Source organism: Serinus canaria, chromosome 28, assembly GCF_022539315.1.
Source record: "Serinus canaria isolate serCan28SL12 chromosome 28, serCan2020, whole genome shotgun sequence".
NCBI classification, from domain to species: domain Eukaryota; kingdom Metazoa; phylum Chordata; class Aves; order Passeriformes; family Fringillidae; genus Serinus; species Serinus canaria.
Window position 1 is genome coordinate 5,099,745 of NC_066341.1, and position 25,158 is coordinate 5,124,902.

General features: G+C 48.5%; 1 protein-coding gene and 1 long non-coding RNA gene across 5 annotated transcripts in view; one reads left to right on the forward strand and one right to left on the reverse strand.

Annotated features, from left to right (window-relative positions):
• Positions 1 to 25,158, reverse strand: part of LOC127060946 (uncharacterized) — a 340,458-nt gene that overhangs the window by 71,086 nt on the left and 244,214 nt on the right. The window lies entirely within an intron of this gene.
• Positions 1,455 to 24,571, forward strand: TMPRSS9 (transmembrane serine protease 9). Of its 4 annotated transcripts, XM_030231392.2 has the most exons (20): positions 1,456 to 1,574; positions 7,378 to 7,530; positions 9,249 to 9,400; positions 11,180 to 11,307; positions 11,719 to 11,786; positions 12,219 to 12,394; positions 13,486 to 13,527; positions 14,501 to 14,672; positions 14,889 to 15,163; positions 15,340 to 15,476; positions 16,635 to 16,950; positions 17,765 to 17,936; positions 19,357 to 19,628; positions 20,323 to 20,459; positions 20,948 to 21,305; positions 21,394 to 21,510; positions 22,153 to 22,324; positions 22,635 to 22,900; positions 23,439 to 23,575; positions 24,052 to 24,571. In XM_030231392.2, the coding sequence occupies exons 3-20, from the start codon at positions 9,277 to 9,279 to the stop codon at positions 24,211 to 24,213; spliced, it is 3,231 nt and encodes a 1,076-aa protein (XP_030087252.1). In that variant the 5' UTR covers positions 1,456 to 1,574; positions 7,378 to 7,530; positions 9,249 to 9,276; the 3' UTR covers positions 24,214 to 24,571. The 4 variants fall into 4 exon arrangements, with proteins under 4 accessions (XP_050842217.1, XP_050842218.1, XP_030087252.1 ...); XM_050986260.1 differs by lacking the exon at positions 24,052 to 24,571 and having other exon boundaries at positions 1,455 to 1,574; positions 23,439 to 24,026; XM_050986261.1 differs by lacking the exon at positions 24,052 to 24,571 and having other exon boundaries at positions 1,455 to 1,574; positions 7,378 to 7,399; positions 23,439 to 24,026.

A 25,158-nucleotide genomic window follows, 5' to 3' on the forward strand; every position in this document is an offset into this window, starting at 1 on the left:
TGATCACCCAGGAAAGACTCATTCACTCGTTAACAGAGTCCGGGAAATCTTTTGAATAGAGAGGAAAGCCCTGCTTCTGGCCATGGGGGTCAGAGGCACGGTTGGATCATAATGATTTTTATACAGTTACAAAGCGTGAATTACCTCAATCATATATTAACCACTGATAGATTTTGTTGGTTTCTTCTTTTACTGCAGTCCTATTGCAGTCCTGCTCCCCTTGTTACTTTTGGGCTTTGATTGCACAGTTTTTCATCTCCATTCACACAAAGATACGTGCAGATCCTCTTTATCTGATGAACATTAGAAGGATATCACTAGCTCACTCAGCTCTTTCACAGGGATGTACAGTCTGTCTGAAAGGACAAGAACTGCTTGTGGTGTTCACAGGCTCATAGCCAAACTTGTTCAGAGATTGCAGCTTTTTTCTGGTTATTGGCTTGGTGCTATTAAGACCAAGGTTCTGGGTTTGATCCTCATTTGGGCCATTCACTTAAGAGCTGGATGCGATCCTTCTGGGTCCCTTTCAGCACAGCCCAGTCTGTAATTCTGTAACCAGCCAAATCTTCATTATTGATGCTCAGCAGGAAACCTAAAAGAGATTTTGGTCGTTGCTGCTCAGTCTGGAGTGATCCATGGGACAGCAGATGTTAGGAATGAAAGGATACACTCTAACCAAAATCAACTTCAGAGAAATCTCTATGATAATTTTATAATTTTCAGGTTTGCTGTTAATACTGGAGATACTTAGGGACAGAAGTGGCAATTGGATGAGAGATGACTTGTGCAGGCCAAAACTCAGACTAAAGCAAAACAAGTTCTCAGATTTTCATCTATTTTTTGCCTTTCCAAGATGGCAGAATAGTCACTTGTGGGCTTAAATAAACTTCAGCACAAGGAACTCTGTCCAGTTTTGGCCTCTGCTGTGCTTGTGTGTGATGTTGGATAATCCCTGCCCGTTTCTGTGCAGCAGTTAGGCTGTTCTAGCACATAAATGATGATAAATAGGATGATAAGGATGGTAAATACAGTATGAACTGGAAGGGCTATGGACGTCTGACTGAGGAAATTAGTAGGGTTTTTTTGGGAATACAGCTCCCTTTATGGTTTCTGTGTGCATGGTTAAGAGATCATCCCCAGTGTGGGAGCTGCCGATGGGGGGAAATTCAGTGGTGCAGTGCTGCAGGTATGAACCACCCCACTTCAGGCAGCTCTTTTCCTTTAGGTGCTGTGCTGGAGAGGATGGGAGTTGTACAGCGAACTGCAGGAACGTCTCGTGACTGGGGAGAGGCAGGAGCTGGGGCATCACTGGTCCAGCTTCCAACGCAGGCAGCTGGGGAGCAAGCGGGGGGAGGGGGTGCTGGGGGCTGGGGGTGGAAATTGCTTAATTCCAAAGTTCAGTGAAAGCAGCAAACCAGCTCTTCAGGCTGAGCCGTTCCTGTCGCTCAGCCTGTGCCTTTAAGCTCCGCCGCGAACTCCCCCAGGGCCTCCCACCGCCCCCGGCGGCGCCCCGCAGGCCCGGGCGGGTCAGCTGCCGGGGAAGGCACCTGGCGGCAAGGGGAAAAGCAAAGCAGGTGAGTCCCTGCTCCTTCTTAGGAGCCCTTTTTACTTCCTTCAAGGTGCCGGGCTTTCTTGGCTCGGAAGGGAAGAGAAAAACCTGCACCTTGTCCCGACGGCTGCACCCACTGCTGGGTGCTCCTCGCCCCGCGGTCCCACCGCACAGCGCGATCCCTCCTGCCGGGCAGCCCTCCTCCTCCTCCTACTGCTGCTGCTCTTTTCACCTCCTCCTCCTTCTTCGCCTCCTCCTTCTGTTCTTCCTCATTGCTTCTCCATCAGGCTCAGACAGGTTTGCTGCCTGCAGCCGAGATTTTCAGTCAAGCTGGAGTTTGAAACTGCTTCTCCACGCTGAATCTTCTCCCATGCTTGGGGAAATCCCTCGTGCTTAGCTGGCTCTGAGCAAACAGCCTGTTTCTGAATTTAATGCCTGTGGGGAAAACAGCTCAATTAACCTTTTATTGAAAGTGGGGGAAAAAAAAAGATTGAAAGATGGAAAAACTTCTGTGCTTCCTTTTAGTCGCTTATAGTAGTTTTCCTTATGTAATGCTGGATTGCTTTTAGTGCTTTTCGATTGTATGTAACTCTAACATGATTCACTGACTTCTAGACCTTCTTCTCTGAAAGAACTGGTTAAGAGAAATATCTTAGTTACTTAAACACTTTGGAAACCAAATGCAGAGAATGGTTTGTCTTATTTGAAAGTTATAACAAATTTAGGAAATATTCTAGAAAGAAAACTCAGGGTACTTCACGGAAAACAAAAAGTGCAACTTTGACAGTAATGCAGACCTAAAAGCTGAAAAAATCAGTATTATCAACGTAGGAAATACAAGAGTGAAACAGCCGTGCCAGCGACGAGCTTCGACCTAGGCATGGAACAAACTCTTATGAACAACCTTTATGGGCCTATAATAGCACCATCATTTGAGCTTAAAGAAATGTTTCTGTAGCTGGATGGTTCTTTGTTCCTATGGTTGAAGGGAAAGGCTTGAGACTCACGCTGCTTCACACCCACCTGTCTTCCAGCCCTGAGGCTGCCCTGCAAAAAGATGGGGCACGGCCCCTGATGCGGCTTAAGGGAGGTCTCAGTGAGCGAGGTCCAGCCGGGCAGCCCCGCCCAGTGCGGGGCTGGAGGAGCCGCCGTGTGCCCGCGTCCTGCCGCCTCTGCCCCGGGGTGGCCTCCCCAGGCAGGAGCGCTACCCAGAGCTGGGCATGGCCACAAGAGCTCCCCAAAGCTGGGCATTGTCACACAGCTTTGGCGCTGGAGGTCAGCGTGTGGCACTGTTCCCTATCGATACACGGAGAGTTTCACTCTCATTGACTCAGGTGCTGAGTGCACTGCTTGACTGATATCGTTCATCACTTGCTGGTTTCCCTGTAAGAATTCTTCCTTTGAGGGAGCATGCATTGCAGGTAACTGATTTCAGGGTAGCTTGGGGGTTTCATATCTATGAACACTAATGCCTACCTGACAATCTGTAATAACAGCTGAAAAAAACAGCTAGGTAAAAATGTAATTTACACAGTGTAAATTACAGTGGACAGTGTGTCCATCAGCTTCATTGGAACCAAGATTTCTCCCACATCCTCTGCACTTGGCCAGACAGTGTTCAAGGGAGGTGAGTGAATGTCAGTGGAGGAAATAACATGAGTTAAGCATGTGAGGTTTTTTTTGGCCATTCATGAGCTGAAAAGTATCAAATTATATAGTGCTCCTATTGTGGAAAGTAACAGACAAACATGGACTTCCTGGCTTACTGGATACTCCCTCTGTGTATTCAGTATTTACTATCTGTACTGAGTTTTCAAGCCAGCACAGTTGAGGGGGTAAGGGGAGCAAGGCTGCCTTTATTTTCTTGTGTAACCCACGGCTACAAGTTTAAGAAGTAATTGCAGGTACAAATCTGCCCAGTACTTTGTTAGCAGAGAGAGAGCTCAGGGTTGAGTGTCTCCAAGGTGGAAGTGATGTTAGAGCCTTTGTTACCTGTGACAATACAAGCACTGGGGAGCTCAGCTTGTCTGTCATGCCCCAGCTGAGACTGCTGAGCTGGCAGGCAGGGAGAGGATCTTCTTACTTGTAAATTGAGAGACATTTGTAGACTAAGAGGGACAATAAACAAGGCCAGCACAGTGTCATTTGGCTTGCTGGGAGCAGGACTACAGCTGAACCAGATGCATCTCCACGAGTGCTGCAGGTGAACTGGGACTGAGGATCCTCAGTGTTCTGAGTGGCAGGGGCTTTCAGATTTGCTCACTTGCATGATCTGGGAGCTTGCAGTGTCAGGGCTTTTCACTCACCTTAATAATGAGAGGTGTCCTCAGTTCCTTCTGCATTCTCTGAAGTAACAAGAGTTTCTTTCTGTTTAAAAATAGGGTTTAGCCTTTTAAATGTAGCACAACTGCTTCTAAATGTTATCCTGCAGAGAGATGGGGACATGGTTATGCTCTATACATCCATTACAGAAACTGGAGATGGGTTAAAGCAAAAGGATTAGAGAAATGCCGTGTTGGCTGGTCCAGGGAACCAGTGTTGTGGTAGGTGAAGCTCATGTCACACAAAACAAAAGTCCATGTAGTCCTGTGTCTGCTGGTCATGGGAAGGTTTGCCTTTGATGCTGAGAGCTCTGTTCATCATAACCCATCTCTTATCTGTTTGACCAGCTGCTGCTGTCTCTGTATAGGCTTTTTTTTCATGACATAAGGTCATCTCATCAGAAGGTTTAAAGGGAAATATATGGGCTCACCAGGAAGCAACAGTGTTTGGATAAATTCCAGCACTCCCTTCTCTGGACTCCCACTCAGGGAGAGAGTAAGCCATAAGGAGGAAGTGGCACACATTTCTTGCCATCTCCAGACTGACATGACCTCACACTGCAACACCACCCAAGAGATACCACTGGCTAGAAATCCACTCCCCTACAAAATATTCTACCATTCTCAGTACCTGCTGACACAAGTTCTGAGCTTCATTTCAGTACAACTAAATTCTCAGCTATAAGGATAAAATCACTAGGCTTGACCCCATTTTAACAGAGATATTTGAGGTTGGCTGTTCCCACCACCTTGCTCTGCCAGCAGATCTGTTTGCACAACCACATCTCTTATCTCCTGTGGTCATGCTTCTCATCTCACAGCAAATGAGTGTCTTCTCTCCCACTCAGGCTCAGATTTGGTGTCATATATATGTCACCAAAGGTTTATTGTTTTGGCAGCTGTGATTTTGGATGGTGAACCTACCAAGTGAGGCATATTGGAGTCTGCTTTCTGATTTTGGGGTACCTCCTTCTGGAGAACTATCCTGCTTCTGCTGTATTCCCCCTCTGAAGTGCCACAAGTCTTATCTTGATGATAAAATCACTAGTCCTTTTCTTGCCTTTGGCCACAGACTTGCTGAGGCTGCAGTCAGATCTGCTGCTGAGCTTGTGCCTTGAGCAAGTGGCATGTTTTTCATACTTGTGCCATCATTTTGCAAAGCCTCTGTCTGGGTGAGGATTTACAGGTCACAATGAGACAGTTTTACAACCCCTGTGTCTGAAGGCTCAGCAGACACCATATTGCTGTGCTAAGAGCCACACTACCCCATTATGGGATGAAGCAAATATTCCATTAACACTTGGTTATTCAAATGGTTGCAGCATATTGGCTGCCCTTTATCATCACAGTGTGGGAGAAACCAAGCGTGCTAGAATACAGAAATGCAGCACAAAGACCCCAGAGCAGCCTAGACTCGCCATCAGGGGGGTTGTGTGGGGATGGGGCAGTGGTTTTCTTGCATTGTCCCTTGGGGGACATCAGGGTTTCCTTGCATTAGTTATCTGTAAATGAAGTTGACTTTTGAAAACACAGGTTCCACTATTTCTTTCCTGTCTTCTTTTCTCTGGTGAACAGTTCAGAGCAGGGCACCTCAGCTTGCATCCCTGTGGTCAAGGGCTGCTGGTAGGGGCTGGCAGACTGGGAATGGGAGAAGCTGGAGAAGAGCAGGAGGAAGCCTGGGACACTGCAGTGCAAGACAGGAGTGTAAACATTCCTGTTCAGACAGGAGAGAGACTGCAGAAGACTAGGAAGGCAGAAGAAAAGGCTTCAGGAGGTGAAAACATAAAGGCAAAGACATGGTGGGTTGATGGAAGAGAAGTACCAAGCAGTGGAAGAAGGAAGGCCAGGGTATGTGGAGGTGACTGAAGAAAACCAGCCCTTGTGCTGGGCAGTACTGGGAGGTCACCACTGTGCTTTAGAGTCAGAAGCTGTGGCATTTTGCAAGAAGACAGTTTCTACCTGGAAACAAGAACCTGCACAATTTGTGCTGGAGACTGGGCCAGCCCTGCAGGTGTGTGTGGGATCACCTGAGCTGGAGAGGCACCTGTCCCAGTGAGGCTGGGGCTGTGGCCAGGCACAAGCCAACAACCAGGGGGCCTCTCCTGGGGCCCTGCCTTGTCCCTCTGCTGCTCCTGCAGGGGATTGTCCCCCAGCATGCACATGCATGTTCACACACACGTGTGCATGCACATACACACACAAGATCATGCACCCATACACGAGGTCACACACACACACACAGTGTCACACACACACTCTCACATGCACACACTCTCACACACTCTCATGTACTCTCTCACACAGACACATGCACAGTGTCACACACACACTCTCACATGCACACACTCTCACACACGTGTACTCTCACACAGACACACACACACACACAGAGTGTCACGCACACACTCTCACATGCACACACTCTCTCGCACATTCACACACACAAACACACACACAGAGTCACACACACACTCACACAGACACGTGCTACTTTTCCTCTTTGACAAGAAGAGTGGGTGTTAGTGACTGTTTAGCTGATTGGGTAAAGGAATATTTTTACCATATCACTTTATATTTTACAATTTCCCTACTTGAACCAGCTGAGAAATAAAAGCCAGCTTCCAAGGAAATCCTATGGAGTGACTCAAGGCTTCTCTAGAGAAAAATTCAGACTTCTGTGGAGAAAACAAGCCTTCGGCTGCCAAGCAGCATCAGAGCAGGGGTGGTGGCCAATTCCCAGCACTGTGGCAGATCCTCATGGACAACCAGAGATGGTGACAGTCTGCAGGTCAGCTCTTGCTGACTGTGCTGCACATCAGACATGCCTTCTCTGCTAAATGTAACAGTGAAAAGACACCCCACTGCTGTGGGGACTCTCTTAGGTCAGAGTTCCCCACACCCTGCTTACAAGGGCATAATATTTTATAACCACTCACAATTTATAAGCTGGCAAAAAAACTCATAAATGTGCTTTTACTTCTCAGTATTCCTTTTGGAAACTCATGACTGTTAATACTCTCCCAATTTCTGCCCCACTAACAAAATCTACTTTGCACTGCTCTGATTTTATGTCACAATATTTTTCACTGTGTATAGCTTCTTGCCACAGATCTCCACTATGCATTTATAGATTATCCTAATTATCTTTCAGAAAAAAAAATTGCAGTCTCTATTTTGCTATTGCAAAATGGGCTTTCCATTTACATGTCCTTTTAATTCTTTTTTAAGTCACACCACTGACAGCAAAAGAAAATAAACTTTCCTTATGCTAAAAGGGAGAGCAAAGACAAGTAAGACAAGTTTTGATTGTTTTGGGAAGTAGAAAGTTTCTCTAAATAGTCTATTTTACAGTTAAAATCCCTCTGCAATCACTAATGCAAACTTTTTTCTAGGGTTCCAAGTAGCTTTTTTTGTAGTATGACTTTTACATGCAACTAAGATTGTATTGTCAAAAAAAAAAAAAAAAACAGAGCCACTTTTGCCTGCAATTTTTATTTTTTTCCTCAGATGCATCTGTCCTACTATTGAGGTACATTGAAGTCCACTGTTGCACTGGCCAGCACACCTGAACTAGATTTCTGAGTGTCCACATTCAGCACACAGCAAGAGGGACAGTGACTCCAAAACCTACCGAAAGAGGGAAGGAGAGATTCCTCATCTGTATGTATTCAGGCCACAAGGACCACGGGAAAAAAGGTTCCCTACTTGTCTCCCCTTAGCCAGAGCTGAATTGTCAAAGATATTGTTAGCAGAACCCGGGGGCCACAGTGCTGATCTGTGCCAGGCTCAGTTACAGCTAAAAAAGAATATTTGGATGTCTGTTAGAAAAAAAAGAGGCATCTTGGACAGACTCTCCCTCTCTCTCCCCTTTCTCTCTGTCTGCTGCCTCACAAAGAAGTGACCTTCTAAAATCTCTTATCTAGAAGCTTCTCTTTAAAGAGCTGCTGACGCCTCTTGGAAAACACTGAAAAGCTCTTCTGAAACAGGGAGCTGCTTCTCCCTGTGTCCCTTTCCTCCCCTCTTCCTTTCATTGCTGGATGTATTTACATTAGAAAAGGCTGTTCCTCTGCAGCTTCTCTGAAGTCCCAGTCTGATTTACAGCAGCAGGGAACCGCTGCTGTGGCAGCCGAACCTCTCCCAGCACAGAGAGGATAGGGAGTGACCCTGTGAGATGTCCCTGAGCAGGGCAGACTCAGGAGCTGAGGAGGGAAGAGCTGTGTGGGTACTCTTGACTCTGTCGATATCAAGACAGAGTAAGCTTGAGAGGTGATGGTGCCTTGCCAAGGCTTTTCTGGTGTCTCCTGTAAATCTGAGTTTCCCAACAGTTAGAGGCTGAGTCCTCAAAAAACTCACTCTGCAGCTGAGGAGCTCTGGAGCCTTGGCCAAGAGGAGTGGACTTCTGTGGATTTCCACTCTGACCACACAAATTGTCTGAGACAACTTCAACCTGCCAGTTTGAGCAGCAGCATTGTACGTCTTCTTCATTCCTATGAGGGAAAAATATTAATGCAGTAATTTAATGCATTTTAGGACCACAGGAAATCAGTGTCCCTCCTTGTCTTGTCAGACTTGTTGCAGATACTAACCTGTCTGAATGATGTAATAACTGTGTATATTACAGGCTGGTTTAATTCCTAGTAATACCCAATTGTTGATGATGTGCAAATAAAGGCCAAATATAGTCTGGCTTGTACTAGCAAGACTGCAGAGGGAAAAAAAAAGAAAGCCAAAGAGAGATACTCTTTCTATTTTTGCCATTTATGAATTCGCACTTGAAGCAACATATCCCATCTGAGCATCTTCAGAGCATGAAAAACACTGACATTCTGAAACCAGTCAAGCAAAGGAAAACATGGAGGCAGAAAAGGTGACATGAAGGGGCTTTGCTTCTGGTGCAGGACCGCTTGGGGCAAAATACTGGAAGCACCAGTGCTAATGCTGACCACAGGGAAGGAGAATCTGCTCAGCAGGGTAGCAGCAAAGCTGTAAGCAAAGGACATATTAATTGCTCTGCATTACTAGGCATTGGGAGCTCTCAGCTAAATGTTAAGTGGGGTGGGGGGTGGGGGGGAATCACCCACTGTGATTTTATAATTCCTCCAGAATTCCTGAAAAAAATGTGGAATAGCATTGGGCTATATGAAACCTCACCCTGGAATCTGCCTCATGAACAACTACAGGGTGAAGTTTATTACTTAGAGTGTTTTAATCCATATAACATGCACCTTGGGGATATAAGTAGCCTAATGCAAAGACTTCCATAGCCAGGTCGGAATGGTCCAGCAGGAGCAGACAATGATGCTCCTGGGGTAACCTTAGCTGGCGTGACAGATTTTGTCCCAGTCTTGTCATTTTCCTCCTCTTCTTTTTAATCACAGAGCCCATCTGTAGAGCTGCTCAGAAAGCATGGACCAGATAAAGCCAGGGCAAGGCACCCAGAGGAGGAGACTGGGGGCCTGCTGCTGGAAGGTAACCACTGCTGCTGCCGTGGCAGGCAGTGCAACAGCCCTCTGCCTGGGGATCCTGCTGGGTGAGTGTGCAGCCAGGTGCATTCTTTCAGTTTATCAGCTCCAAAAGAAAAGTGGTCTGCACTGCTTATAGCAAAAACCCTCAAAATCCTCCTACTGAGGTCAAAACGCAGACGCCTTTCTGCACAATGCACAGAAACTACAAGGGCTGTAGTCAGCTCATGTTCTCAATATGTGACTTTGGAGCACTTTATCTTCAGTGTCTCATGATACATATGCTCTATTCCTTTCCTGCTTGACCAATCTGACATCCTTCTATGAAAAGATGACCTACCTAGTACATGAGGGAAAGCATCTGAATCTGATCTACCTCAACTTCAGTAAAGCCTTTGACACCATTTCCCATAAACATTTTCTTGGAGAAGCTGGCTGCTTATGGCTTGGATGGGTGTGCTCTTTAATGGGTAAAAACTAGCAGGATGACCAGGCCCAGAGAGTGGGAGTGAATGGAGTCACATCCAGCTGGATATGTGGAGGTGACGAGTGGTGATCCTCGGGGCCACTTTGAAGCCAGCCCTGTTAAGTATCTTTATCAGTGGGGATGGAGGGCACCCTCAGTCAGTTCACAGACGACCCAAGCTGGGCGGGATGTTGATCTGCTGAAGCAACAGTGTGGCCATCAGGATCAGGGCAGTGACTGTCCCTCTGTGCTGGGCACTGGTGAGGCCCCACCTCAAATCCAGGGTTCAGTTTTAAAACATCTCATGACAAGAAAGACGTTGAGGGGCTGGAGCGTGTCCAGAGAAGGGAACAGAGCTGGGGAAGGGACTGGAGCACCAGGAGCAACTGAGGGAGCTTGAGGGGCTCAGTCTGGAGAGAAGGAGGCTCAAGAGGAACCTTCTGACTCTGCACAGCTCCCTGACAGGAAGGTGCAGCCAGGTGGGGTTTGGGCTCTGCTCCCAGCGAGCAAGGACAGAAAATAGGAAAAGGCCTCAAGGTGGCCCAGGGGAGTTTAAGATTGGACATAGAGAAAATTTGTTCACTGAATGGGCTGTCCAGACCTGGCACAGGTTGCCCAGAGCAGTGGTGGAATCCCCATCCCTGCAATTTAAGCAATTTAAGAAACATGTAGATGTGGCATTAGGGGACGTGGGTTAATGGTGGCCTTGTCAGTGCTGGTGAAATGACTGGACTCAATGATCTCAGAGGTCTTTTCTAACCTAAACAATTCATGATTCTATGATTCTATCCTGTAATCTCTCTCTGTGACTTTGAAATTTCATGTCACTGTACCTTGCTGCCTCTGCCATTTCCTGTCATGACCACCTGCAGCCACTGAGCACTGCCTGTTTTACTGTCCCACTCCAGAGCATGGCCACCATCTCCCTCCCTCTTCCACCTCTCTCCTACTGCTTCTGCTGTCCCATGGCCACCTCGGGCCAGCACCCCAGTGAGGACCCCAGGATGACATGACTGACACATGCCACCTGTACAGTCACAGCTTCTGAGCTGGCTTCAGTACCCAGCAGAACCTTCCTGAGTCTGTTCCTGCAAGGATAGGGCCAATCTCAGGTTGCCACGCTGTACCCATCTGTTCATGAATTTCTGTCACAGGCTTGACAAAAATCCACTGTTTTCAAGTTCAAACAAGTTCAGTACAAAATGCTATTACTGCACATGCACAGGGTATCCCAGTCCAGTTATGGGGCACCCCCGAGGCAGCTGGGATGCTCAGGGACAGTCAAGCTGCTAAAAACAGGGGGTTTGAAGGACACAATGATATTCATATTACAAAGCTGTGAGGAAAGCTGCCTCTGACAGACACCTTCCCTTTCTGGCAGCCTGCCATTCCACGGGAGAGGCCAGCTTTGAGCACACAGTGGAGCTGCAAGGAATCACCTTCAATAGCAGCTTACAGACAGAGAACTCGGACTACTACAGGGTGCTGACACCTGCTCTTGAGAGGCTGGTGAGTTGATCTGGGCCTTCTGGAAAAACACTTGTGAAATACTGCGGTGGTAGCACCAGCAGAATCTCTATGCCAAGGGCAGGATGAAAACTAGGACTTGCTAAACATCAGCAGAGTACACTGTGGGGCTGAACTACACTTTGAGAGGCCCTCTCAAGGCCCTGAGAGACATTCATGGAGTGGGAAATGTGTGTTCAGGCCTATTCCTTACATAAAAAAAAGAGGTACTACCTCATGCCCTAAAAGCCAGAGTGGGAAAAAGTTTTCATATGAGCTGGACATGGGTGCTTCTGCTTACAGATCAAGAAACCATGCGTCAGCAGCTCCACATTCCAGCAAAATCCCAGGCATCATCTATTCCCATCTCCCTGGGGCCCAGTAAGTGTGTGACCATCACCCTTTGCTTTGCAGTTTCTGTCCAGTCTCCAGGACTCCCAGCTGAACTGGAGTTGTACTGGTTGCACCATCCTAGGCTACAGGTGAGTGTAGGCAGCTATCTCTGCAGACCCTACAACTCATGTTTCAGAGAATTCTGACAAGCCTCACCAAGAAGGTGATCTCATATCTGTGCTCTTTTTCAAAGCTAGTACAAAGAGAAACTGGTTTTTGGTCAAGGCTGGATTTTCATCTGGGATTGCAACAATATTCTGGGTTTTTTAATTTCAAAATGCAGTCAAAAAGGCAGAGGAAAACAATTTTGTTCAACCACAGCTTTGGGCCAAAGGAAAAAAAAATCAAATGACCATGTCAACCCAGAGGACATCTCAAGAGAAACCTTAAATTATTAAGAATCAAAATATTAAGAATAAGATTTATTTCCTTTGAGTTCCCTGTAGACAGATAGCACAGGAGCCTGACCCTTGTACTGACCATGAAGCCAACGTCACCCTTAATTCTCTGTCTTCCAGTAGGAATGGAAACTCCAGTGTGATCGTCCATTTCCGCCTCCTCTTCACCCCCCAGGATTCCCAACCCCTGAGCTCTACCTTGGAAGAGGAAGCTTTCAGGCATGGGCTGGCAGCTGCCCTGCACAAGCAGGGTTTCTCCCTGGCTGCCTATGGGACCATCTCCTCAGCCTCTCTCACAGGTATGGGCAGGCAGAGCAGGATGCCCTGTGCTGGGGCTGCTGGCACCCAGGGGCACAGAGCTAAGCCACCATTACTCAGCCAAACTGCTACAGGGTTTTACCTCTGAATGGCCAGTCAAGGCTTCGTGCCCAGCAGCAGTGTTAGAAATTGGGGTGCTGGCAGGCACCCAGCAAACTGATAAAATGATCTGCCTGGCTCCTAGCTGCTCCAGCTTCACCAGACAGCAGCAGAAACCAGCCTAGATCTTGTCAGCTTAAGAGACATTAGTGGAGTCCCCAGATGCCCCTCCAACACTAATGCTGTCCAGCTGCTCTGCACTGCAAGAGCAGATTGAGGGACCCACAGCAAGGACAGAACCTAAAGCATAAATTGCGACTGCTTTGGCTTTTCTTGAAGCACCTGAAATTAGACTGAGGGACAGGGAATGAAGCTCCAGGAGGTTAACAGCTGGGTTGTCTGTACCTACCTATGCACAGCAGCCCTTAGGCAGACCTCAGAGTTGTAGCAATAACTACAGCTCAGGTTGCTATTTCTTATAGTTGAATTACTCTCTGAAACCACCTGACAAGAAATTCACCTTTCCTTCTGTGACTGTGGGGTTGTATGTGACTGTAGGACTCCAGGTCCAGCCAATTCAAAAAACCCCATGAGCCTGGGAAACAAGAAAGTGTGGGCTCCTCTGCAGCTCCCTCAGCACCTTCTGCCGGAATGGGCAGGATCCCTGGATCTCTGGGAGCCTTCTGCTGCCCAAATGGAAGGTGCTGAGAGTCCCTTTGGCTTTAGGCAAACAGCTTTGCATAGCTTCAGCCCCAGTCTGCTCCTGAGAGACAGCTCACTTCCACAGCTTTTAGGAATTTCTGCACGTGGAGTCACCCCAAAGCCTGCAGGGCAGTAGGGAGCTGTGCCTCCCCTGCCCCAGCAGGGACCTGGGCCCTCCCTCACACTGGCCACAGGTGAGCACAGAGATCACCAGGCAGAAAAGGAAGATGCAGCAAAGGCCGTGGCAGCCCCAGCCCAGGAACACAGCTCCAGGACCTGAGGCTGGGCTGCCCTGCCCTTGCTGATCCTGATTCCTTCCTCTTTGTCCCAGGTCCCAACAAGGTTTCTTCCCACAGACCTGGACTGAAATCAGGTAAGAGCCAGGCAGCAGGAAGAATCACCTGCACTCTGCAGCCTCCTCTTCCTTACCAGCAGCCTGGATACAGATACAGGTTTGGGCCCTATCTTGTTCATAGCCTGGTGGTCCAGGGGCTTGCAAGCTCCAAACAAGCTGCAGCTCTGCTCCCAGTGCCATCCTGCTGGGACTCTGGGGCAGCCAGGGAGCAGAAGGACAAGGATACAGTGGTAGTTGCCCCTGGGGAAGGCAGGGGAGAGTTGCTGTGTGGATTGCAGAAGACATGAGTGACTCAAGCCTTGCTGTCCCTAGGGAGCTGCCCTTGGGACACAGGCTTGCTCCAACATCCAGTATGTGAAAAGAAAGCCCTGAATGTGACAGCCAAACAGGCTGTGCTGATGCCTCTGATGGAAGGGGCTGTGCTGGATCTCCCACAGCAGGTCTTCTGGACATAGAACTGAGCCACAACCACTGTTGGCAGACCTTGACAGGTGGGACACCAGTGGCTCTCAGGCACTGAAGACAGCCAAGGACATGCCATGACTTTTCAAGGCAATAGTAAATGGCTGCATTGGGATGAGGGACACTGTGCCCTGGAAACACCTTGGTCCCATCAACTGTGATGGGTTGTGACAAGGTCCACCTTACTGGTGGGCTGGCACAATGGACAAGAGCCACATGCCCATGAGCTGCTGGAAGCTTATCACAAGGCACTAGCTAAGCTCATCAGACTAGTCAGGATGCTGCTCCACAGTGTCTTGCTCTAGAAGAGTTTCAGGGAGGATGCTGTGATGGCCCAGTGCTTTGCAGTGCTCTTCCCAAGCCTGCAGGTTAAAGGCTACTCTGTGACATCCCAAGTACCACCCTGCTGCTTGAGCATATGCCAACAGCACACACAAAGCTGAAGCAGCTTTTCACACTTGTCCCCAAGAGCGTGTTGCTGGGGTGCAGTAGCAGGATCCTAAGGCACTGAGTTTCTCCTCCCTTTCAGACTGTGGGAGTCGCCCTGCCATGCAGACTGCCAGCAGGATAGTTGGAGGCTCAGAGGCATCCAGAGGGGAGTTCCCATGGCAAGTCAGCCTTCGAGAGAACAATGAGCACTTTTGTGGCGCTGCTATCCTCACAGAGAAGTGGCTGGTGTCTGCTGCTCACTGCTTTACTGAGTAAGTTTCAGTCACACCACTTTCCACCCTCCATCCCTGTTCCAAAAGCAGCCGTATCTGCTCAAGCTCCCACTGCACCTCTCTGCCCCACCACGGGGAGAACGAGGAGTTTCCATCACTTCTGGAGTGGATGGCAGGATGGGCAGTAGGCAGGTTGGGTTTGCAGGACAATGTTGTTGCTGCAGGTTCACATGGCTCCCACTGTCTCTCCTCTAGGTTTCAGGACCCAGCCATGTGGGCAGCTTACACAGGGACCACCTCCCTCAGAGGCTCTGATGGCAGTGCAGTGAAAATGGACATTTCACAGATCATCCCACACCCCTCTTACAACGCTGACACAGCTGACTATGATGTGGCTGTGCTGGAGCTGAAGAAGCCTGTCACCTTCACTAAGTACATCCAGCCCGTGTGCCTGCCAGATGCTGGCCATCACTTCCCCACCAGCAAGAAGTGCCTTATCTCTGGCTGGGGCTACCTCAAGGAGGATTTCTGTAAGCAATGCATGGCAGGCAGCAGAGGAGACGTGGTGGGGTGTGAGTGGGGCAGAAGGCATCAGGGAAGGGAACTCGGACCTTGCTCTGGCCAGCTGAGGTGGGCTGTACCCTGAGCTGCTGATCCTGTGCAGGGCTTCCTGCACTGAGCTCACAACTGTGTCTTTCTCATTCAGTGGTGAAACCTGAGTTCCTGCAGAAAGCAACTGTGGAGCTCCTAGACCAGAACCTATGTTCCAGTCTCTACAGCCATGTCCTCACAGACAGGATGATGTGTGCTGGCTACCTGGAGGGGAAGGTTGACTCCTGTCAGGTAAGCTTTGCCCAGAGATGATGGCACACCTGCCCGCATAAAGCTTGCATCAAGTGACACTTCAAGAAGCAGAATTGACACTATGGTCACTGTTTCCCACTGAGGTTTGAGGCCCTGCCTTGGATCCAAGCACAGATCAGTGACTGCAGAATACACAAATGAGGATATATTCTTTACTGCTTAGAGCAGGGTACTGTTATTTAAGGGGCTCTTTCAGTTAATTAACTACTTTTCTCGTCTTCCTGAGCTGTCATCAGGGCTGGCCCTACCAATATTCCACACAGGTCTGCAGATAAAAATCCAGATGGGCAAAGGGCAGCAGTGGAAACTAAAACATACACACAACAGTTTTTGGTGAACACCAGAGTGGTTTTTGAGTTTTTTCCATCCTGGAACTGCAACTGGTGAGCTGGAGACAGGCCTGCCTTTGATAGTATAGAGAGAGGAGAACTGTGATGCCAGAGGAGGACTGTGATTTCCAGGTCTGTCTCTGTGGTTTGGCTGGAATGTTGAGACCAACAGAAACCAGCTAAACAAATCTGCACTTTTCTGGTGGTAGTGCTTTGTATTTCTGCACCAATACAGCACAAACACCAGAGAAGGGGCCAAGAATTGAGCTGGGTGATGAACGTGACCCATCTGGTTATTAATTACTGATCTAGAGCAATCTCATCCCCAGAAGGCATTACCAGCTTCACAGACACCACATGTCCATCAGTGATAGTCACAGGGCCCCACAATAACCAAGAACTGAACCACTTCTGAAATCAAGAAAACCTGATGCAAACATTAATGTGGTCTCCCTGGGTTGTGTATCAGGCAATGAACACCCGTCATCTGGTTGTGTATGGGCTGCTAGGATTAACCTTTATGAGGTTTAACAAATTATTAAAGCAGTAGAAATGCTTAATCCGAGATTTTACAGATCATGTCCTTTGTTCTTCTGGCATAAAGGGCACAAGGTTGTTGTGTAATAGCAGGACAGCGTGCCCACATGGAGGAACACCCAAAGGCCAGCACCCAGATGCTCCACTCATCACTAGGCTGGAGCAAATATGAAGGGACAGAGAGACCCCGGCTGGTAGAGGGATGCTGAGGGTGGTAAGGGCAAGCTCAGTGCATCCCCAGGGAGAGCTCACCATCTGCTTTCTCTTGCAGGGTGACTCTGGTGGGCCTCTGGTTTGCCAAGAACCATCTGGCAGGTTTTTTCTGGCAGGAATTGTAAGTTGGGGTATTGGATGTGCTGAAGCCAGGCGCCCTGGGGTTTACACACGTGTTACCAAACTCAGAGACTGGATCTTGGATGCTATTTCTGCCTTCCCTACCTCCATAGCCCATACTGTTCCTCCAGTGCACTTCAGGACTAACAGTAACATGGTCAGTGCTAAAGAGGTCAACACCACCACCGGAGCAACCCCGACCACCTTACCAGCCCCAGCTGCCAGCAGGCCAGTGGCTGCAGCAGGGCCACAAGGTATGAGCACCCACAGTGGGTGCACCTTGGCAGGCAGAGTGGCAGGTATAGGTTCAAACATCGGGTTCATTCCTCCGCTAACCTAAGCTGACCTTTTGTAGGGTGAGCCACACAACTTTGCTGAAGTGCTAAGGTACACATGATACTATATGGCTACCCTAGCTCAGTCCAGAGCAACCTGGCAAAGTCACTTAGTACCTCTGCAGTTCCATGCACTCCTTTGCTTTTGTGACTGTGTAATCTTGCTGTGTAACTGGTCTGCTCTGGCAGGCCCAGAACAGGTCACTAAGGCACAGCAGCATCTGACAGTATTTAATCTGTTGATCACTTACTTTTGCTTGCCACCTAAGGAGCTCCCAGCAGTTCAAAACTGATGGCTGCCCCTTCACAGCAGCCATGCTCCTTGAAGGGAAGGAGGGCAAGTGTCTGCAGGATGATCTGTCCAGTCCAAAGAGCGCTCCCAGCAGCTTTGCAAGGAGATGCAGATAAAGGGTATTTTTCTAAATCTAGAATAATATTTTATCTGGAATGGCAAGCCTAAAAGGCATGGAGCTGCTGATTACTCTGCCTTCAAGAAAGGCCCAGGATTCACAACTTGCCAAGAGCAAGATGCAGAACAGCATTTTATGTGAAAGTCCAGCTGTACATGGCTACCATCAGTTACTGCCACTATCAGCCAGCAGGGCTTGGGTCGATATCTCCACCTCAGGCCAAACCTATCCCTGCTAAGCCTTACTAGTTAGAGAGAGTGAAGTCTTTCCTTGCTTATCTTCTGCTAGGAATTCTCACTAGTCATGCTTTGACTTTTGTTCAGAGTGTGGAGAACGACCCGGATTCTCTAAACCCAGCAAGATTGTGGGAGGGACAGATGCTTCCAGAGGAGAGATCCCTTGGCAAGTCAGCCTAAAAGAAGACTCCAGACATTTCTGTGGAGCCACCATCATTGGGGACCGCTGGCTGCTGTCAGCAGCTCACTGCTTCAATGAGTAAGAGCCCATCCCTGACCCTGCTCCAGCTCACCTGCCCACCGGCACAGAGCTGCACAGCCAAATCCACAGTGTGGCACTGGGGTCAAGAAATGGAAATCTAGAACACATGTTTGACATTAATTTTTCCTATAACTAGACATTCATTGCAAAAAGGAGATTGTGGGGGGTGTTGGAATGAGGCAGAGAAAGGTTAAAGCAGCCTGATCAGGGAGAAAGGACAACATATCTAAGAGGGGTGGAAGAAAGTGCTACAAGAGAGTTTCTTTAATAAACTTAACCTTAAAAAAGTGTCTGTAATATGTGGAATAGAATCTCATGGTCAGCTGGTAAATGGAAAATGGTCAGTTCAATCCTGCATAGTTCTGTTAAACTGCAAGAACCCAAGCCTAGGTTTATAAGTAATCTAAAGAAGTGAGTAGCAAGAAGATAATGCTTGTCAAGAATAAATTCCTGAAAGCAGAAAAGGTGGGTTACTAATTCTGAAGGATTTTAAGACAACCTCAGACATTAAACAGCTGGGCAATAAAGGAGCAAGTAAAATGCAAGGTACACAAGTGTGAAATGAGGTACGCAGCAAAACCAGCAGTGCTGTCTGTCTGTGAATGAGGATGAGTCTCCATCAGCTATTGCAGTTCAAAACAAGAGGTCAGAAACATGTGGATATTACCCTGACAGCAGCAGTCCTGTGGCAGGGGCAGTTAATGAGCACAGGGATGCAGTAAAAAACATGGGAGATGAGTAGGATGTTGCTGGTAATGCACAGCACACCGACTGCTCCAACATCACAGGGAGGGCAAGAGTAACACTGTGTGCATTTATTCACAAGGCTCACAGATGAGCAGGGTGTGGAGCAGCATCATAACAAGCACAACAAAATAGATCAGACTAGACCTGGGATAAAAACTAATGGGAAGGCAGTGTTTGATGGGACTGTATAATAATGAAGGGTACAAAGTGTTTAGGGAATGCCTTTTGACTGTCTTTTTAAGATAACAAATAAACACCAAAAGCAGGTGGAAAACAATCAAAAGGAAGCAGTTTTTCTAATAAATGTCATTAAGCTGAATATTAAAAATTCACCTGGGTTAAAAAAAAATAATAAAACACAACTTCAGAAAAATCCAAATATAACCAAAAAATCCAGCAAGACCTACTGAATAGAGACACACCACCTGTGTGCCAGAACACTCCTGAAATCATGAATTTTTGGAGGTGAAGAGAGGATTATTATTATATGTTTATTTGCTCTTCGGGTAATATCCAACAGGTGCCACTGCTGGAAACAGTTCTTTGGGCCTGACTTAGTAGGACTGCTGTGCTGCATGCTGATCATGTAAAGCTGTCTGTAATTTCAATGCCAGAATTCATTCCAGGGATAAGTGTGTGAGTATGCATATTTAGGTTTATGTATTTGCAGGACAATGCCAGAAGAGATTGAAGCCTTTGTGGGAACAACATCAATAAATGGAACAGACGAGAATGCAGTGAAAGTCAATGTAACAAGAGTGATCCCACATCCCCTCTTCAACCCCATGATACTGGATTTTGATGTGGCTGTACTTGAACTGGCAAGACCTCTTGTCTTCAACAAATACATACAGCCTGTGTGCCTCCCCCTTGCCATGCAGAAGTTTCCTGTTGGCAAGAAATGCCTCATTTCTGGATGGGGTGACCTCCAGGAAGGGAATGGTAAGCAGTAATGGATCACCTGCTGATTTGCCTTCGAGCAGTGATACCCTGAGCAGCAAAGCCTGTGCCCAACCCACATTTCTGGGAATGTATAGGAAGGGGTCAGTAACAGGGGCAGTCAGGAACTGACAGAAACACAAGAATAAAGGACACAGAGCACTACCTTAAGCCACAGTTACCTAGGAGTCACCAGCAAAGAAGAAAATGGAGAGGCAGCTTGGTAGGAACCAGGAGAAACCTGCTGGACTGTCCTCAGTAGCTCTACTGTGCTAAGCAAGTGTCAGGTGCTTGCCTCAGAGCCTGCTGCAGCTCTGGCAGGATGGTATGTCAGCCACAGCAGCAACTCAGTCACAGAGGCATTCTAAGCAATGAGCACAGGCAACGATCCCACTACAGGGAGAAAGCCTGAGAGCTGAGAGTAGCACATGTGCTACCAAAGAAGTCCAGCTGACAAGAAGCCCACAAACCCTCAGGAGCAGGGGACACAAACTGTGCAGAATCCTTAGCACGGTTAGGAAACTGCACCCTGGGGTGAGCCACAAGCTTCAGCACTGCAGAGAAAACAGGTTATACAGGACTCAATTTCCATGTGGGATTAGAGCCTGTTTTCCCAAAATATGTGTTGAGTCAGTCTAAAAGCTATTAGCTAGCTCCTTCCTCTGCTGCACTCACTAATTCTGTGGTTTTCATGCAGACACCAAGCCCGAGATCCTGCAGAAAGCATCTGTAGGCATCATAGAACAAAACACCTGCAACTTCCTCTACAACTTCTCCCTCACTGACCGAATGATCTGTGCTGGCTTCATGGAGGGGATGGTAGACTCATGCCAGGTAAAAGTGTGGGATTTCTCTACTCTGTAGATTGTTCTAGAAAGCCAGGCTAACTCTGCTTTCAGCAGATCCTTGTGAAATATTTAGTGACCTGCTGTAATCCAGCTGTGTAATTCACATGTACTTGACAAAAAACCCCAGCCCACTACTTTGGAGATTTAGGAAAGCAAATAAAGCTCCACCAAGTTGAGAATTACTTAAGCCAACATCCCACCACTCTGTCTGGCCAGACAAATCCTGGATGAAGCAGGTCTCCTCCTGTGGTAGTGAGTCAGTGGCAGTTGGTGGCAGCTGTGGAAAGGTGCTGACAGGTTGAGCCACTGACCCTAACTTCAACTTCACACTCATGCCCTGCATACCCACTGCATGACAGCAGACAGGCCCACAAGGCTGGAGGAAGAAGAGTTGGGAGTAGTTTAAGTCCTTCTGGTGTGCCTGAGGGGCAGACTTGATTGAACTGAGCAGCCATTGCCTTGCTTCTTCTGCAGGGAGATTCAGGTGGGCCCTTGGCCTGTGAGGTGACCCCAGGCGTGTTTTACCTTGCTGGCATTGTGAGCTGGGGATTTGGTTGTGCCCAGGCTATGAGACCTGGTGTGTACTCCAGAATTACCAAACTCACAGACTGGATCCTGGACACCATCTCCCAGTTGCCCAGTGGTGGCACAAGCATCCCTTCCAGTTCAGCCGTCCCTAGAACTTCTACCACAGCCATTTTTATGCAGCCCAGCACAATGGCTGCAGGCCCAGCTAGCAGAACCACCCTGTGGACAAAGATGAGTATAACCATGAGTGAAACCTCCACAGCTCTGAGAACGACCGAGACTGCCAAGCCTACCCAAACCCCAGGTAAAACTGATAACTGATGCATTGACATGTTGGCAGGAAGCCTCCAGCATAGAGGGTACTGAGCAGGTCATGGGTTATTGCCTTCCAGTGGTGCCTTGTACCAGCCTCACTTTCAAGTGTTCCAGCAAGGTGTGTATTGAAAAAGAAAATCCTGAATGTGATGGTGTTGTGGACTGCAGCAATGGATTCGATGAGCACAACTGTGGTGAGTTCTCCTCTGTAGCCCGTGGCTGCAGCCAGCTGTGCTCTACATGACCTGGACTCCACAGTGGAACCCACCATATTCACACTGGCTGTCTTGGGCCCAGACACTGGGATCCTAGGCCAGCCCACTGTGGTCCAGATTGTACTTGCTCTGCCAGAGCCTAAAACAAGATAAAGCTGGATGAGCTGGATCCAATTTTCTGCCAGAAAGTGCAGCCGTTTCTACTCTGCTACAGACATTAGAATCCATTTCCCAGCACACAGGCCTTTTGGCCAGTCAGGCGGGTAGCACAAGGTGGCAAGACAGGTCTGCACAACATGGCAGCTCAGAAAGTGTCTTGGCATCCCTGGGACTGCACTTTGGGCTGCACATTCCTTGCTGTTTGATAGCTGAGCCAGGCTATCCAAATACCTGCTCCTTGCATACCACATCCCTGGAGGGTGTGATCTGTGATAACAAGTCTGCAAAATACACCCTGTCCATCAAGCCTTTCCTCAGCTGGGTCAACTCAATTCATCACATGCTGCTATACTGTACATGCTCCCCCAGAAGACTGTCCCACAGCACAGGTTATGGAAGGCAGGAAGTAATTCCTTCCATTTATGGTTATTTAAAACCATGGTGCTTCTTTCTGTGTTCCAGACTGTGGGTCAACAGCAGCTCTGGCCTTTAGCAAGATTGTGGGTGGCAGCAATGCAGCTCGAGGAGAATGGCCCTGGCAAGTCAGTCTCTGGCTTCAGCGGAAGGAGCACAAGTGTGGGGCTGTTCTTATTGCTGACCGGTGGCTGCTCTCTGCAGCTCATTGCTTTGACATGTAAGTCTGAGATAAGCTAGTTAAGTCAGCTGGCTCTTGCCTCAGTCCCATCAGCCAACCTGCCCTTCCCCTCCCTCGTGGTCCAGCATCTGGCTGGCATGCTGTGCCCCACAGGAAGCACTCACCCCCTATCAGAGAAATGCCCCTAGAGGTAAGTGAAAAGGAATGGGTGGAACAAAGCCCAAGTACACCCACTGGTTCTGGAGACAGGGGTCCTGACCTTCCAAGGGGTGGCCAGCCCCACAAGTGGAGGGATGGCCCTCCTTGTGAGGCTATGCTCCTAACAGCCAGGTTTGCTGTCTTTCTGCAGTTACAGTGACCCCAAAATGTGGGTGGCCTATCTAGGAACACCCTTCCTGAGTGGCATCGATGGCAAAATGGAGAAAATATTTCGTATCTACAAACACCCTTTTTACAACGTCTACAGCCTAGACTATGATGTTGCACTACTGGAGCTGAGCACACCTGTCACGTTCAGCAGCACCATCAGACCTATATGTCTCCCAGACCATTCTCACATCTTCCATGAAGGGGCCAGATGCTTCATCACAGGCTGGGGCTCCACAAAGGAAGGAGGTACTGGATAAAGAAGGCCCTCCCACACCCATGATGCTTGGCCACCTACACTGCAACACTGCAAGCCCAAACATCTAAGTTCCCACACCACTGCCCCAAGCACTCCCATCCTAGGCCATATGCTGCAGAGGATACCAAGCTGGGCAAGGCCTGGTGTCACCATCATCTCCTCCCCAGCTACCATGCACACTACTCCTCTATTTTATCACACCTCTTCCCTCTTGAAGCTTTCCCAAGCTTTCTACATGCCAGCCACTGTGCTCTCCACCCCCACAGCAGCTGCTCCAGCTGTGCTCCTGCAGTACAAGGACCACCCCAAAACCAAATTGGACCACTCCAATTTGTGTCTGGTCAGCCAAGCTGCCTGACAAATGACACACCCAAGGGACCTTCCGGAGTTTGCTCTGCTGAACCAGGTGACTCACTTTCCCAGAGCAGGTCTCTCCCTCCAGCAAACAAGGCTGCAGAGACCCCACTTCACATGCTGCTATTTCTCATGTGCTCTTCACCCAGCTAACAGCAATACTTGTCTCCTCAGGTCTCATGTCAAAGCATCTGCAAAAAGCAGCAGTGAACATGATCGGAGACCAGGCCTGCAAAAAGTTCTACCCTGTCCAGATCAGCAGCAGGATGCTGTGTGCTGGTTTCCCACAGGGCACCGTCGACAGCTGCTCAGTGAGTGCAAGAGCAGCAAATGCTGTGGCTGGGACAGAGCAAACTTGTGCCAAGTCCCTAGACTATATTCTCTCAGGAGGGCCCTGCCCTGCCTCCCCTAGCTCAGATGCCTGTCTGTCCATCAACTGGCTGCTGCTTTTATCCACGTCCATCCTGCATACACCTCATGCTGCTTGCCCCACCAACCTGTGACAGGTCAGGGAAATACACAGAGGTAATGCTAAGCAAGAGACCACAGGGAGGCTGTTCCATGATCCTACTGTACCTCTAAACACACTCTTCTATGTTCCAGAATCCCAGCTTCAGATTGTTTATGCAGGTACATCTCTGAGCAGTCCTCCAGCTTGGAATGCAGCTCCTGGGGAAGTGGGGAACAGGACAGCAAATGCCCATGCCCCAGAGAAAAAGAACATTTCATGGTTGGGGGAGCTGCACTGCTTGTGGCTTGATACTGGATCCTTTTCCTCTCTCTGCAGGGTGATGCAGGTGGGCCCCTGGCATGTAAAGAACCTTCAGGGAAGTGGTTTCTAGCAGGAATCACAAGCTGGGGCTATGGCTGTGCCAGGCCATACTTCCCTGGTGTCTACACCAAAGTCACAGCTGTCCAAGGCTGGATTGTGCAGAACCTCAAGCTCTGAAACTGCATTTCACCACTCAGGGAAGGCGATGATTGAGAGGAATAACTGCCAGAAGATGCACTAACCCCTCAGCTACTGTACATTTTTCTGATGCTGCAAAGGGGTGAAGACAGCTTTGCAGGTATTGAGCAAATGCCAGTGTTGTGTGACCTGCTGGTTGTTATCAAGGCATTTGATAACTGCTTTGCATAGAAAGGTACAAATTCTAAACCTTTTCTATAAATAAATGAAGCCTGTCCCATCTTAAGACCTGGCCAAATATATTGCACATTAAAACATTACCTTCCTAGTTGGATGGGTCCTGGAAATATCTGCCCAAGATTCATGGAGTTTGACTGACCCCTGCCTATGAACTCTCATTCCATGGCCAAGCCAGCAGACTTGTGACCTTTGCCCCAGCCCAAAGTTATGCCCTTTCAGAAGCTTCAGACCTCACTGGTTTGATGGAGCTGTGCAGTGGCTTTTGGGAAGGGTGTGATCTTGTTTCCAATTAGTGTGTGGGACTAGAGAGCTCAGTGTTGACCTCCTGGCTTACCATTTGATCCTAAGAGAATGCAGGAATAGAATACTTGGGAGTTCAGACTGCACAGGCCCTAACCTGTGCTAGAGTATAAGGAGGGGCTTTTCACACACCTCCCCACACCTCCTTTAGCATTAGGTAACAGGTGATAAAACTGGCAAAGATTAAGGCATGGCCATACAGACCACTGTCTGGCTAAGCTAGGTGGGAAAAATTTAAAGTGCTGAGATAGTGGTGCAAGTATACTTGTCAGGTCCTACCAGCCAGGATAAGACACATAGACAACCTTGTTCACAAAGAACTGCAGCAGAGCTCATGTGCCGAGTCTTGGGTAGAGCAGACTTAGTCATGTCCCCATTGATTCAGCTACCAAAACTGAACACTGGCTTGTACCTCAAACCCCTTCCACATTTTTTGTGCTTGAA

Coding starts and splice junctions, on each gene's coding strand:
- TMPRSS9 (XM_050986260.1), top strand. CDS start 9,277: ATGGACCAGATAAAGCCAGGGCAAGGCACCCAGAGGAGGAGACTGGGG. Junction 12,395..13,485: donor CTCCTCAGCCTCTCTCACAG/GTATGGGCAGGC, acceptor TCTTTGTCCCAG/GTCCCAACAAGGTTTCTTCC. Junction 20,460..20,947: donor GGATGGTAGACTCATGCCAG/GTAAAAGTGTGG, acceptor CTTCTTCTGCAG/GGAGATTCAGGTGGGCCCTT.